Source organism: Periophthalmus magnuspinnatus, chromosome 4, assembly GCF_009829125.3.
Source record: "Periophthalmus magnuspinnatus isolate fPerMag1 chromosome 4, fPerMag1.2.pri, whole genome shotgun sequence".
NCBI lineage: Eukaryota > Metazoa > Chordata > Actinopteri > Gobiiformes > Gobiidae > Periophthalmus > Periophthalmus magnuspinnatus.
This window is the reverse complement of record NC_047129.1, coordinates 28,986,367-29,002,356: the sequence shown is the minus strand read 5'-3', so window position 1 is coordinate 29,002,356 and position 15,990 is coordinate 28,986,367. Positions and strand designations below refer to the sequence as shown.

Genomic DNA, 15,990 nt, shown 5'->3' with positions numbered 1-15,990 from the left:
TTCGACTTTTAAAACTACTAATTATGAGTTTAAAACTCGTAATTATGAGTTTTAAAACTACTAATTATGAGTTTAAAACTCGTAATTAGAACTTTTAAAGTCTTAATTGAGCTTGTAGCACACTGCAACTGAGTGTACAGAGCAGAGGAGACAGGAGGAGGACTGTTATGTTTATCACCTACATACTTTTAAAAAATGAATAAATTAAGCTCCAGTAAAGTTTCTGGTGTCTTGAACAAATCAGTGGGCCCTGAGTGCTGTTCTGACCACTCATGAGCTGTGCTCTGTGTCTGTGAGCGCTCGTTTTCCTGGTCTGAGCAGAGTGCCAGCTGGTCACAACCCCGCTGGTTTATTGAGGAAATTATTAAAATACCAAATTCATTTAATCAAAATTGATAAGGTTCACTTTTTGTAAATGTTACATTCCCAAAATTACGAGTTATAAACTCATAATTCATACTTTTAAAAGTCCTAATTACGAGTTTTAAACTCATAATTAGTAGTTTTAAAAGTCGAAATTACGAGTTTTAAACTCGTAATTACGAGTTTTAAACTCATAATTACGAGTTTTAAACTCATAATTACGAGTTTTAAACTCATAATTACGAGTTTAAAACTCGTAATTTCGACTTTCTGTGGGGCTTTTATTTTTTTTTTCATGGCGGAAACGGGCTTCCATACTAAAGCCTATACAATACTAGGGAATGAAGACAAAACTATTGTAATTTTGCTTAAAATAAACTATTAAATGTGTGCAGCTTCTTTACATTTGGGATTTGTGTTTTTAAAGCAAAGGCATATTTATTTTATAAACAAGGTTTTTTAGTTTTTACATCAACTGATAAAGCTATAAAATGTGAATAACGTTAAGTGAAAGTCTTTGTTATCTAGTTTTGAAATAGTTTGCGAGAGAAATGAAAGTGGATTGTAAATTTACTTAAAACTGTGTCACTGATCTGGCAACCCGCAGCTCAGAGCCGCTGTGTCCGGTTTAGCTCGGCTAACACTTGTCATGACAGTTTGAGCTGGATTTACTGAACCCGGAGCGTGTTTTGCTTTACCTTTTGGACAGACTATGGAGACAGCCGTGTCCGTTTGACATGTTGTACCTGTTTCACACAATCACCTGAGCAAACCCTGGATTTAGCAGCAGCAGGAGTCTCTCTCCCGGCTTGGTCCTCCCGGCTCGGTCCTCTCTCATCAGCACAGCGCCGTCCACCAGCGCCGAGGACATTTCCTGCGTTATGGAGAAGGTAAACTTCATACACTCTTATAAATACCTATCATATATGAACTTTAGCTGAGCTTAAAGGCACAGTTCTGCCGTTGAGGCCAAAGGAAACCCTCAAAAACAAGCTCTGAGGCTAACGTTAGCTTTGAGCTAGCCACACCTGCCGGAGCCCTGTGCCATCAGCTCTGAAGGCCAACACACATCTGTGAGTCCAGAGGCTCAGAGAGCACTATTATCACACACTGAACATGCAGGGCTCAGTACAGACTCAGGACAGACTCAGCACATGTGTGTTTACATGAGGAAACGCCCTGGCTAAAGGACATGGCACAGTCTGCAGACACAGACACTGGCACAAGTACAGACCAACACTGTGGTGAACCAAGAGCAGAGGGAGGACTCTAATGGACAGACAGGAGAAGGACACACTTTTTATACAGCTATGAATGTGAAACATTTGTCAACCATTTAAAGAAATTGGTTAAATTAGTCACTGTACTTATGTTTCTCCTTCTTCCCACAGGCAGACTTTCTAAAAGGACTTCCAGTTTACAACAAGAGTAACTTCAGCAGGTTCCACGCAGACTCGGTTTGTAAAGCATCTGTAAGTACGACTCTTACAAATCTATTCATTACATTCATTTGTCATTATTAAAGACAAAAGTTAAATCTCTTCATCTTCTCACCAACAGAATCGAAGACCTTCAGTTTACCTGCCAACACGGGAATACCCCTCAGAACAGAGTAAGTGCCCGACCGTGGAGTGACTGAGGTCTGGGAAAATCTTGTTAACGTTGAATTGATGGAGATTTGTGTGTTCTAGTTATTGTGACAGAGAAAACCAATATCCTGCTGCGTTACCTTCATCAGCAGTGGGACAAAAAGGTAATTTCAGTTCTCAATACCCAATTGTCTTTAGTTTTAAATAATTGTGGTGAATTTCTGTTACTTACAAAGCCATAACTGGAGAGTCCACCTAAGTTTTTAAGTTTATTTTAGTAGTCGACTAGTCAAATGATAATTTCTATAGCACGGTACATTGAGATTGAGAACACATTTTTAACCAAATAAAGGCTGAAATAGGTTGACTACAGCTTTGAGAGAGATATTTGAGAATATTATAAGTGTATTAGTGATGAAAATCCCAAATTGTTTATTAAAGTTGGCCATTTAGATTAAGAATGCTGCTTTCTTTGATATGACTGGTCTCTTGGTATGTGTTTTAGAGAGTATATAGTCCAGACAACGATTACCACTATCAAAATATAATCAAAACGCTTTAATAGCTGACTAGCGACAGTTTTTCTGAATAACTGCTGCAGCCCCAATGATTCATTCTCAAGTCTCAGTTGTCATAGGTATTTTATAGAATCTTGAGAAAATTTGTGTCACTTACAAAACCATGACTTTGCTGCGCATACAGTTAAAACGCATGAGTCTGTATTGATCCTCTAATAATTTGTGTTAAACAGAATGCTGCTAAGAAACGGGAGCAGGAACAAGGCGAGGGGGACAGTCCAGCACCCCCACGGAAAATCGCCCGGACAGACAGCCAAGAGATGAATGAGGACTCATAAGTGTGTGTGTGTGTGTGTGTGTATGTGTGTGTGTGTGGAGGGCATGGCCTATGTAAACACAACAAGTATAATCGCATCTGACTCATATGTAAACTATTGTGTTGAAATATTTTAAGTGTTATTGTTCGTAGCAGCTACTTGTTTCACTTTTCAGGCCAGGACTCCCAAAATCCCCTCGCAACCAACCCGAAACCCGCAGTGTGAAATGAAATTGACGACCTCTTGTAATAATTTCAAGTGGCAAATTGTTTCAAATCAGTTTTAATTGTGTTAATTTAATAAGTTTCTCATGTTATGTGGCCCAGTTGTATGAACATGTACAGCTGTCAGTCACGAAGTAGATTCATTACTTACACCGTTTTTAATTAGACACCTCAGCAGCGTGGGACATTTTTGTGCACAGTTTGTGTGTCCCTCCTTATGTCTGGATGGCTTTCCTCCAGGCATTTCAGCTTTCCCCATCAACCCAAATCCTCCAGCTAAGGTAATCCTGACAAAGCCTAGCTCAAAATCTGGAGATAATTCACTATATGGCTTCTAACAGGTTGCTCATCAATGCAAATTTCCCTCTGGAGATCAATACATTATCCCTTAACCCTTGACCAAATCCACTTTATTTACATAGCACATTTTATAAACAAAACTGCCACTAAAGTGCTGCTCAACATGTGATCTTACAACAATCAAACCAGTAAAATGACAGAAAAGCAAAGCTATAACTATGTAATATAGTAATACATAAATAAAATAAATGTAATCTTTAAACTGTACCCAGCCCTAGTTACTTGAAATGTTATGAAGTTGTGTTATGTTTAGGAGAAATGGCCAGAATGGAGCATTATACTGTGGTCTTGTTTACATGGCGCCATCCCCAGTGTGAGTGCTGTACTTGTGTTGAGCTGTATGTGACGTGACCTCATGGTGTGTAGATCAGATATGGACTGGGTGGAGTCAGGAGATAATTTCAAAGCGATGGCTCAAGCTTTTAATGCAGAAAAACAAGAGGCAATTTGGACTGTTTATAGGCTAATGACATCACATTCAAATAGCTGCAATTTTATACTTAGGACTGCGTGATTTTGGGTGAAAAAAAACGTACTGGCTTGTAATTGTCATAGTGTACATCGTAAATCACTCCGGGAGCGTTCATATTTGAGAGAAGACTGAAATATGAACTGATAAACTAATAGAAGAATCTCATGGATTTCAGAGCAGGGCAGGTCCACTGATTCGATTGCGTTATATTGTGCAGCGCTTTGCATGAGTTCTGTTGAAAATCTAATCAAATGGGCTCTTTGCACAACAGCACACTAGCTACCTCACTGCGTCCCAGAGCTAACAGTCACTAAGATTCAAATTAAGTAAAATAAAGACTACCTAATTATTTTTATATGTACAATAATTCAGTTTGTGGTGTTTCTTATTATATTTATACACTTATATACTTATTGTGCCTCAAAATTAGCATTAGCCTAATCATTGAGACACGCAGAAGTGAAGGTGAAGTATTCATTTTGTTTGTAAAGTCTTGTAGTTATGTTGTCAGTGACATCCACACGCAGCTCTCTGTCTGCTTATCTTTAATTAACTATTCATTTTAAGGTGACAAAGAGATAAAATTGGACAGGAAGTAGTGATGCTAACAGTGAGGTTGCAAGGTGCTACTGTGCACAGAGGCTATTAACTAGAATTCTTTGATACCTTTTATGCCCAGAGATTGTTCACTGTGAAATCACTGCTTGTAGGATTTGGTGTTTAATTTGCAAGAAGGCAACATACAGTGAGGTTAATTACTGTTGTATACTTTTTAAGAGACTTGAAACCAAATTGCTGCCAATCCACTCCAATCCTGTCCAAGTTGTTCTGCTCTCACTGATCAAACATGACGGCAGACAAAACTGAAATGTTTACAAAGGTTATTGCTCCTTCTGAGTGAAAAAGTGGCAGTAATTTTCATTTTTGGACCAGGTTTTATCCGTGAAATATACTTGTTTTATTTGCATTACAGAAAACGGCCACTTTACTTGCCAAGCTCTTGAAGTTAGTTTGTTATAACGTTACCAACATTTCAAACACAAATTAAAAGCACTATTTTTGGTTTTACCTTGTGGTCCTATACTAGTTACTCTCTAATTTTCCGTAAAGGTCAAATTTTGTTCATTTCCAAGTCTAAAAAGGGCAAATGAGCATCTAGATTCGATACTAGTACGTGAGTAAGTATTGTTTGTAACCATAGAAACGACCAGATCCATTTAAAAACCTGAGCCATCACTTTTTGATCCTGGACTCGTTTAGCCCGCTGTCGTGCCAGGAGTCCTGTTTTGTGCAAAGATGACTTTTGTTACTGTTTAATTTTAATAATATTATTGTTTTTTGTCGAATGATTGACGTTTGGCGATGAGCTTCCTGCCAGCCACAGTGCCCGCTCCTTTGGTCTCACTGCCCCCTCTGTCTGCAACAAGTACTACATTTTACACAACTCCATATGAATGCACTGTGATGAAGAGCACAAGTAGTAGAAATAACTTCCTTATTAAACCCAATAGATGTGTATGTGTGGTCAATATGCATAGACTCTGCAATGTGCTTATAGGGTTAACTGTTGTGCTGGGGCTTATAAAGTAGTATTTTATATTTTACTACCACGACCAACTGTCCAGATTACAGAACACACTTAGGACCACCTGGTATCTACTGGTGAAATCATTACTTGTGGTTGTATATTTAAAATGGCTTTATTTTGTTCCTCATCCAGAATGTTACTGTTTTTGATTGGTACAAAGAAAAATACGTCAGAATCGTTTAATATCAAATCAATGGCATTTCTAAGGTTTAGCAATAGGTTGTGTTCACGATACTTAATAATATGATGCGATAATTGACTGATTCAGATGGAGAGCAGGGGACTGTTTAAGTCTACGGTAGTGTTATAGAATGCTTTTGGAAGAAATGCGGAACTTGCACTGTTTAGGTTATGGCGTATATCCCCTGAAAGTCTTTGAAATTTTGTAATACAACCATTTTTTGAAGCTAAAACTTGTGGTACAAATAACCTTAGTTCATGTTTGCCTACAGAGAAGACGCTATATTGGGTAGGTCTTGTAATTGCAGAGATACTAACCATAATCCAGGGCAACAACCTACATTTTGACAGTTAAAACAGCTCAATATGAACCTGAACTCAACCTATTACTAATCTATATTTGCTAAGTTTCATGCAATGTGTAAAGGACTAAGAAGAATGGTCCCAAAAATGTGTCCATAAAAGTAATTGACCTTCTCGTGTTGGTGCTGCCTGTATTTGTGGTCTGCAATCAGCCTCTTTCATGTTTACAATGGCGAATTTAAACAAATGCAAAACTAGCACTTAAAAAAATGAGTCAGTATAATAGTTTATCCAAACGATATGTCCGTGTTGTGAAATATTGGACAAAGTAACATCTCCCGTTGGCTGTCGCGTTACGTTGCATCTTAACGTGTCAAAAGGCTCGTGAGAGAATCGATTTTATTGAAGCGTGAATGGACCGGTCCGTTACCAGCTTATCTCAGTGAAGATGTTATTGCATTGCCTGGAATGTTCCACAGTATGGCATTTAACTCATCTATCTTGCATTCGTTTTGTTATAGGTGTTTACATCGCCTGCTTGTTTCCATGGAGACAAGTTCAATACTGTAGAATATTCTTCATCTCATGCTTTTTTTTTGTTGACCATTGACCATTTCTTTGTTTGATTTTATATTTTTTCTGTTGGTTAAATCAATTTTGTGAAGCCGTGCAGGTTTTGATTTCGGGCTAAAATAAATCGAATTCAAGGAGGACAAGCAGGTAGCGGACCATAGTGCGCCTTCAAAGCATGTTTTGGTCAGACCGTTGGGCACACTCAAAGTCTTGCCCTGGTTTCAGTTTATGTGTGAGGACAGAGAAACCTCTTTTGGCTTTGCTCAAATAAAACTGGATACAAACTGCACTTGTGTACTCTGGATTTCATTTATGAACGTTTTGAGCACAGTTAATAGAACCACAATGATAATAAAACACTCTTTATTTAGACAATAGAATGTGATTTTCGAGGATCTACTTTCTGAACTAGTTTTAGTATAAATTAGTATCAGGTTTTTGATACTTTTGACAACCTTAGTCACAATTTTGGAAAAGGCCAGATAACAATTTTGATACCACAATAATGATCATTTAAAACAACAGAATTACATTTTCCATGACACATAATTGCCTGAACCATGTTTCAAATGGACTGGATCTAAATCTGAAAAAGTACAAAACCACACAGTAATTCTATAAGTCAAATATATACAGTGAGGCAAATAAGTATTTGAACACCCTGTGATTTTGCAAGTTTTCCCACTTAGAAATCAGGGAGGGGTCTGAAATGTTCATCCACTGTGAGAGACATAATCTAAAAAAAATCAGGAAATCAGCTTGGTGAAAAAAGATCCACTGTTGGAGCAATTATTAGAAAATGAGAGAAGCTAAACATGACTGTCAGTCTCCCTTGGACTGGGGCTCCATGCAAGATCTCGCCTCGTGGGGTCTCAGTGATCCTAAGAAAGGTGAGGAATCAACCCAGAACTACACGGGAGGAGCTGGTCAATGACCTGAAAAGAGGTGGAGCCACCGTTTCCAAGGTTACTGTTAGTAATACACCAAGACGTCATGGTTTAAAATCATGCATGGTACAGAAGGTTTCCCTATTTAAACCAGCACATGTCCAGGCCCGTCTTAAGTTTGACAATGACCATTTGGATGATCCAGAGGCGTCATGGGAGAAAGTCATGTGGTTAGATGAGAAACTTTCTGGTCTTAATCCCACTCGCAGTACCATCCAAAGAACACCATCCATACTGTGAAGCATGGGGGTGGAAATATCATGCTTTGGGGGTGTTTTTCTGCACATGGGACAGGACAACTGCACTGTATTAAGGAGAGGATGACCGGGGCCATGTATTGCGAGATTTTGGGGAACAACCTCCTTCCCTCAGAGCATTGAAGATGGGTCGTGGCTGGGTCTTCCAACATGACAATGACCCAAAGCACACAGCCAGGATAACCAAGGAGTGGCTCCGTAAGAAGCATATCAAGGTTCTGGAGTGGCCTAGCCAGTCTCCAGACCTAAACCCAATAGAATCTTTGGAGGGAGCTCAAACTTGGTGTTTCTCAGTAACAGCCCAGAAACCTGACCGATCTAGAGAAGATCTGTGTGGAGAAGTGGGCCAAAATCCCTCCTGTAGTGTGTGCAGACCTGGTGAAAAACTACAGGAAACATTTGACCTCTGTAATTGCAAACAAAGGCTACTATACCAAATATTAACATTGATTTTCTCAGGTGTTCAAATACTTATTTGCAGCAGTAACATACAAATACATTATTTTAAAAAATCATACAATGTGATTTCCAGATTTTTTTTGGATTATGTCTCTCACAGTGGACATGCAACTAAGATGAACATTTCAGACCCCTCCACGACTTCTAAGTTTCTAAGCTTATTTTAGTGGATTCTTTTTTCAGACAAAGTTTTAGTTTGTTTTCATACCTGACAGTTTGGACTGCTCACTAACGCTCTTCCTCAGTGTGGTCACGTGATGTTGCTGTGACGTGTTCGGTCAACTGATTTAAACAGGTCTAGTCTGAAAAAAAAATCTATTAAAATAAACGGAAGCTCAGATGAACCTCATTGGACTAAAGTCAAAATAAGTAAGACTAATGGACTGATCTCACAAACATTCACACTCCATAGAGGAACCAGACAAGGATGTCCACTCTGTGCAGCATTATTCACCAGCCATCTATCAAAATCCAACCATTTCAGGCATTCAGACACGCACTTATCACCATAAAATGATCTTATACGCAGATGATATACTACTGTACTTGCAGCAACCATCAAACTAATCAAACAATTCCCAAACATCTCAGATTACTCAATTAACCTTCACAAATCGACCATCCTACCTCTACAAACCAATAGCTGGGATGTGACAGTCCATACCCCCCTATAACCCAGATGCACAAATTACATCACTTACCTGGGAATCGGGATCTCCTCCAGGCTGTCAGAGCTGTTCAGTCTTAAAATAAGTCATTTTTTAAACTAGTTTCAACATCAATATCTGGGTAACAATATTTTCATCAACCCTATGAGACAAGAAAAACCGACAAAGCGCTGTAGTTTGAAACGTTTTTATTAACTATCAGGTCTTACAAAAATATGACAAAATAAATTAAAAGAAATAAATAGTCCCATTTCCCAATTTTTCATTTTTAAAGTACATTATTATACAGTGGTACATACATTGGAAGAGCAAATGGATGTTTCTGCTTTGTGAGGCTTTCTGAAGATGTCTAAACGCTCTAGTGCGGCTCTATTCACTTCTCAAACACAGCTCTACCACAGTTTTTCATATTTCACGTTTTTCTTTACAATCTGAATAGCTCCAAACCCGACAAATAGCAGATGTTATTACTGAAAGTTCAAATACCTGTGCTTTATCCAGAAATACATCTACATGGTTGAAACAGGGATGCCCTTTTCAGAATAAACACGAGTAATGACATTTTTACCATGGTCACACGCAGTAATGGTGGTGTTCACTAGAGGTGGGCTAAGTTACAATACTATTAGCGCTTTGTGTGTCAGGGCTGGGTACCGTAAACGATACTTTTTCCTGGTACAATTCCTGTTTTCGTCTTTATCTTGAACCACAAATAGGCCTGTCACGATAATTACAATACAATACAATAAGATTTGAGCTGTAGACGGTTGAATAAGTCACTCTCAGACTATTTAAAAAGGCTTTGCTGCGACAATCCTGGTTTTTTTTTTATCTTAAAGTGGCATAAATTATTCTCAATATCATCGTTTATCGCGATATTTCTCTGTAGCAGCGATATATCGTGTTTAAACATGTGTTATCGTGACACATAACACATGTTTAAACGATCTGAGCTGTAGACTGTTGAATAAGTCGCTCTCAGACTATTTAAAAAGTCTTTGTTGCGACAATCCTGCTTTATTTTAATCTTAAATTGTCATAAATTAGTCTCAATATCATCGTTTATCACGATATTTCTCTGTAGCAGCGATATATCGTGTTTAAACATGTGTTATCGTGACAGGCCTAGCTTCAAAACATAATTATGAGCGTGAATTCTACTGTTAAAAAGTAAAAATATAACTTTCTCGTTTACTTTCAAGTGCTCTGACAGACTCGCTGATAACGATACTAGTGTTGAAAATTGGCGCAGATCCGCAGACAAAATCCGGTATCGTTTCTGAATCAGACTGGATTCAATAAGACTAAACACTGGCTAGTTTTGGCCCAGAATATGTTTGAAATATGTTTGAAATTTAAAGTGCCCATATTACGCTATGTTATAATGTTGTTTCTTCATCAAAAACATCCCCAGACACACGTTTAACAAGCAAATCCTGCATTTTTAGGCTGAGTTCTTCTCTCAAACAGAAAAAAAAGTGTTAGTGAAACATGTGTGAATGAAACAAAACAACTCCAGGTGTGTTTTTGATGAGGTAACAGCATTAAAACATGGCTGAAGTCCATTTTGGGTAATATAGGAACTTTAATTCATACAAAAATCACAGTTACCTAACACTTTTTGTAATATATTAACTGTGTAAGAAGGTAAAGCCAAAGTATTGGTATCAAAACTGAAAAAAGCAGGATTGATACGTCCCTATATTGATCTGTTTTGATACCACTTTATTGTTTTTTTTTTGTTTTTTTTCATTGAGCAGTACCTTAACTTGTCTGTATTTTTAAATCCTACTCAGCACTGTGTGTCGTAATATTATTTAAACTTAACTTTAGGGAAAAATCGAACAATCAAATCTTAACTTTAAGATTTTGAGCACGTTTCCCACTTACTGTGCGTAATTAAACTGATTCTAGTTAAGTATAAGTGAAAATTTTAAGTAATTTCAGGACCAAATACTGCACACAGACACAAATACTTCATATAAATACCATAACCACTTAAAGGCATGGTCCAACATGGCTCCTTATTGCAATAGGAAAAAATAATGGGGGTAAAATGTTTTAGGACTGGAGTAAATAAATGAAATAGTAAAAAATACAGTAAAGAAATATAAATAGCTTCATGTAATATTGCACAAATTATTAAAAAAAAGGATATTTTTACCAACAAAACAACTGCACCATCTTAATACTTTCTTCTTGTCTCCCAGGAGATGCTGTTTTACCTGGAATGACTCATAGTATAGCATTAAACTTATCTAATTACTGGTATTTTGAGTTGAAGTCAGATCTATGGAGAGGCGTAGCTGCTCACAATAAGAATACATGTTTTTTGAGCAATAAAAACTGTTATTGAATGAACGTAACTGAAGCGTAATGTCATATACTGCGGCGCATTTCAGACAGACTGCGCGATAACATCTCCCTGGAGGCAAGCAGAAAAGTTACACAATACACCTTTAAATAATGTTGGATATTAGCATTCGATTTAAGGATATGGAGTTGGAAAACAGGAGAAATAACAAAAACAGCTTCAGAGCACCTCCTGTAGCTAAAATCTACATAATACTACGGACAATTTAACGTCACACCAGCCCAGCCCTAGTCTCTTCTATAGCATCTTGAGACAAAAATGGTAAAATACACGGATTTGTCAATTACTTTGAGACATTCATTTTGTACCAAATACATAATGCATAGAATTTGACTATCGGGTAACAAGGACATTTGGTGTTCTACGAGTTTCAATACTATACACTTGTTGTTATTGCAAAAACCAATGCCTGTGGTAATGTGCGATGACAATGCATAGTTAATGTCCCATCCATCCCCCAAAAAACTACAGTGACAGTGGCCTCTGAAAGTCTGAAATCATCTGCGCCCTCTGCTGGCCAACCGGGCACATGACACGCTGTTTTATTATAATAAATATGTTGTACTGTACTTCCAATCATATAGCACACCGTAGAAGTTAAGTAAAAATATAACTTTGGTTAAAAAAGTAAAATTAGCGCTGCAGGAAGTAGAAAATAAGGCGAAACATAAATGATAGCAGATATGTTTAAAAAAATCCTAACTGGGCGTAACGCAATTTTTACATAATTTTGAGGGATTTTTTTGTGAGATATTGAAGCGAAGAAACAAAATGCACGTTTCAGTCATTATGTTTACATTTTTGAACAGTTTTATAAGGCTACGTTCACACTGATTTCAAAAGTGGCTTATTATTTATTTATTTATTTATTTACGGCCCATCAATCAGTTCTGACTTAAAAAAGGTGAAAAACACAACTAGTTCATTTTAATTTCATTTTTGCAGTGGTACAAAGTTATTCCTCATCTACCTTATGCATTCAGAGCATCCTAAATACTCACAGTGATGAGTTTATAAGCACTCTATACTTAAATACTGACAGTAGCGGACATGTTTTGACTGCTGCTTTTAAAATATATCTGTACTGGGGTAGTACTGCTCAAATACATGGGAAAAAAAGTAAGTACTGTCATTTCTGAACAGCTGCAATCTTATTGTGGTACTTACTCGTAGCACCACATTATTGCTTGACCAATTTATTGCTTTTATAAAACACATTCAACAATATTATTCAAATTTTACATCGGTCTGTCTGGATACTCGTGGTCACTTTTGCATCAGTGTGAACATAGCACAACTCCACAGGCTGAAAATGCAACAGGTTTCGTAATGCCTTTTAGCGTCTTACCTAAATCACCGCGACTTTCTTTACTTTTACTAATTCACCTTGGACGTTTTAGCTCTTGCATCTTAAACGATTCGAGACAGTGCTGAGGTGTTGTGCTGAGAAAAGCAGCTCTGTGGTCTGATGTCATAGTGTGACACAGACAGTAAAACGCTGGGTAATAGTTAAATAGTGTAGTTTAGAGTTTGAGCGTATACCGTAGGGCCGCACGATGCAAAAAAAACTATACGGATTGTGGTGAATATAATAATTTGCTCTGTGCACAATAGCGTAACCTCATTATTAGCATCACTACTTCTTGTGCAATTGTATTTCCATGAGGTTACTGACAAAAGCCGTAAGAAAAACAATGCAAAGTTATGACATTCTGAAGGTGCATTATGCAGCTGCCATGTACTTTGAACTGAAATATCCCACAGTTTGGCATTAAATTGATCTTCACTCATAGAAACCTATGTGTGAATCTTCTCAAAGTAAGAATTCATGTTTTGAGTGTAGTTTTTTTTGCAATAAAACACCTGTAATTTAGTGTGTGCAATGTGTATAATGTAAGAAAAAAGTTATTTACTGCCACGCTGGGGAACTTTCCAGGCAAAACAAAAGTAGTTCCATGGAGACGAGCAGGTGGCAGAACTTCCAGCATCAAAGTTACATAGTGCATCTTTAATGTACTTGAACACATTTTTAATTTAGACTCTAATAAGTTTATTATTCTCAGCATTATTATTATAGTTTTTTTGCAATAAACAGTATACGTTATTATAATTAGGATGTTGTTTCCTGATATTGCAATAATAATTTAGCGTAAACATAAGTTGCAGCCCTGTAAATATGTAATAACATGTCAAATCACAAATTATAATGTGGGTTCTTTTCTCTGCAAAACAGCCGTGTACATAAATAACCCAAATAATCGCTACACCCCAGTAAAGTCTACCACCCTCTACCTCACCAAAGCTTTGAAAATAAAGCCGGTAATTTCTGTACAACCCGATCAATATTGCTTTTTCTAATCGTCAATATAAAAGTGACAAGCCCAGTTGATCCTCACAGTTAAAAACAACACTACTACTGTTTGTGGTTGTGATTCAAAACCTTCTGTAACTACCACAAGTTAACGTAGTACTCCAATCAATGTACGCGTCTTCAAATATTTCAAATAACTTACAATTTCTGACGAACTTTTACGAAGAAAACCAGCTTTTGAAGGTTTGGAAATAGGTTGTGTTCACGTTTTAATGTCATAGTTTCAAATGGAGAGCAGAGGTCTGTATAACTGTATAGGAGAGTTACTTTTTTTGTATATTTGGTTGTTTTTTTCATAATTTGTCAGGGATTAGCGTGTCAAATTTGCCATATTAAAGTCATGGTTTAAAGCTCTTTTAACTGACAACAATCGCAGAAGACTTTATACTTTTTTTCATGTGAATAGGCCCAGTAATTACAGAAATATTAACCATAAACCAGGACAAAAGTAAATTCCACCACAGAGTCCTGACCTGTCTCCTGCTCCATTTTAAACTAAAGGGATTTTACAGTGAACTCAACCTATCGTCGAAACGCAGCTCATGCATTTCTTGGTGTATTGCAATGAGGAAGATTTGAACATGTTGAGGGGAGTTTGTGTGTCTTTTAAATGTCTTTTCAGTGAAGCAGTCTCACAGCAAAAAAAAGAAAAAAACAAGAAAAAGATATGTCTCATCTCCAGGCTTCAAGTAGTGCTACGATGGATAAGTCAGGCCGTTTCCTTCTTTAAACCTCCAGCCTAACTACATGCACATGGATATTTAAGTACGTTTTAGGCATTTAGTACAGGCAATATTCAGTTACTGTTTAAAATGTGTGTGTTATAATGGGCCATAGGATATTTTCTGAGATTTCTCACACAATTCATGGGGATCAGTCACATTACTATTTAAATTTGAATATTTTGTTCTGAATTATTATATTTATTTATTTATTTTTTTAATTACTTTTTAAATTTGAATATTTTGTTCTCAATTATTATATTTATTTTATTTTTTTTACATTACTTTTTAAATTTGAATATTTTGTTCTGAATTATTATATTTATTTTTTATTTTTTTTTACATTGCTTTTTAAATTAGAATATTTTGTTCTGAATTATTATATTTATTTATTTATTTATTTTTTAATAGCTGCAATAAGGAGTTATTAAATGTATATTGGCTCATAAACCATTGCAATTACTCGATTTGGACAATGTAAAATATGGTACTCAAAGTAAATAAACCATTATAAAAAATAATTCAATCAATTCAATTATTAATGAGTCAAGGTGGATTAAGTGTCTTGCCCAAGGACACCACACCAGTTTACTGATGAAAATGGGGATCAAACCATCAACTTTACGTACTCAAGTTACTGGGTATTGCTTTCTTTTCCTGTTAATACAATAAACACCAGCGTATAAAATATCTGTGCACATGTAGCCAGGATATGATCATCTTAAACACTTTTCCGATCACTAATCCTCTTTACCCTCTGGGCCCTGTCGCGTCTAAGTCTGTGGAGTGTCCGTTCTCCGCTCCGTCTGATCCGGGAGAGGGAATTTCTTCAGGGATCCCGTTGAGATCCGCCCGTGACGCCTGCTCCCCGTGTCTGCTCACCTGCGCTCCGTTCGCGCACGTCCCTCCTCCCTCCGACTTCCCAAAGTTAAATAGCTTCCCCGGGTTAAAGGCCTTATTGGGTGATTGTGAACGCTCCGTTGAGCTGCTACCTGCTGATGAAGATGAGGATGTATTTGTGGTGCTTGCAGATGAAGAGGACACTGCACTCGCATTTTCTTTTTTATTTTCAGGCGACTTTAAAAACTTGAAGCTCAGAAATCCAGGCAGTTTTGGTTCGCTTCCTGTGGGGGACTGTGGAGACCGAGCCCCTCTGCTTTGTAACGGTATAATCTGTTTAAGCTTCATTACATTATTGTTAGCCAAAAGAGAGCTAGGTCTTTTGGGTTTTTCTGAAGAACTACCTCCACCCGCACCTCCTCCTCCTCCTCCTCCTCCTCCCCCAGATCTGGACTTGCTGGTGCTGCTGTGGCTCTTTTCGTGATGGTGGTTGGACCCTGAGGATGGGTCGGTTTTGCCCTCGTCCCGTTCGCGGTCCCTGTTTCGCGCCATGTGTTCGGCTTGGCGTTGCCGCTCCTCCTCCTCCCTCTTCCTCCTCTGCAGCTGCTGGTAGTGCTGCTGGGCCTGACGCTCGTGCTTCTACAAAGTAAAAAAGTATATGTAGGTAGGTTAAGTACTTCAACTGACAGAAACATGACCGCTGATCTAATCCTGTATTTCCTTCTCATTCATTTGGTTGTATCAGAACAGCTACTTTCCTAAAATCAAAAGGAAAACATTGTGGTGCTTGATCGTGAAATGTAGGATTCAAACTGCATAGTATCAGTAACAAAACAAAAGGAAACACAGTGGTTATAATCATTAG

At 37.5% G+C, this 15,990-nt stretch overlaps 3 protein-coding genes across 3 annotated transcripts in view; 2 read left to right on the top strand and 1 right to left on the bottom strand.

Moving 5' to 3' along the window:
* Positions 1–15,990, top strand: part of ankmy1 (ankyrin repeat and MYND domain containing 1) — a 295,837-nt gene that overhangs the window by 13,027 nt on the left and 266,820 nt on the right. The window lies entirely within an intron of this gene.
* Positions 967–6,775, top strand: LOC117370313 (DET1- and DDB1-associated protein 1). Its single transcript, XM_033965706.2, has 5 exons — positions 967–1,253; positions 1,755–1,835; positions 1,924–1,975; positions 2,055–2,116; positions 2,704–6,775. Exons 1-5 carry the CDS (start codon positions 1,245–1,247, stop codon positions 2,806–2,808), a joined length of 309 nt encoding a protein of 102 aa, XP_033821597.1. The 5' UTR covers positions 967–1,244; the 3' UTR covers positions 2,809–6,775.
* ano8b (anoctamin 8b) overlaps positions 14,972–15,990 on the bottom strand; it is a 92,254-nt gene continuing 91,235 nt past the window's right edge. The window contains exon 19 of the mRNA XM_033965241.2: positions 14,972–15,764. Coding sequence (XP_033821132.1) covers positions 15,036–15,764 — 729 coding nt within the window. The 3' untranslated portion in view covers positions 14,972–15,035. The remainder of the gene's footprint in view (positions 15,765–15,990) is intronic.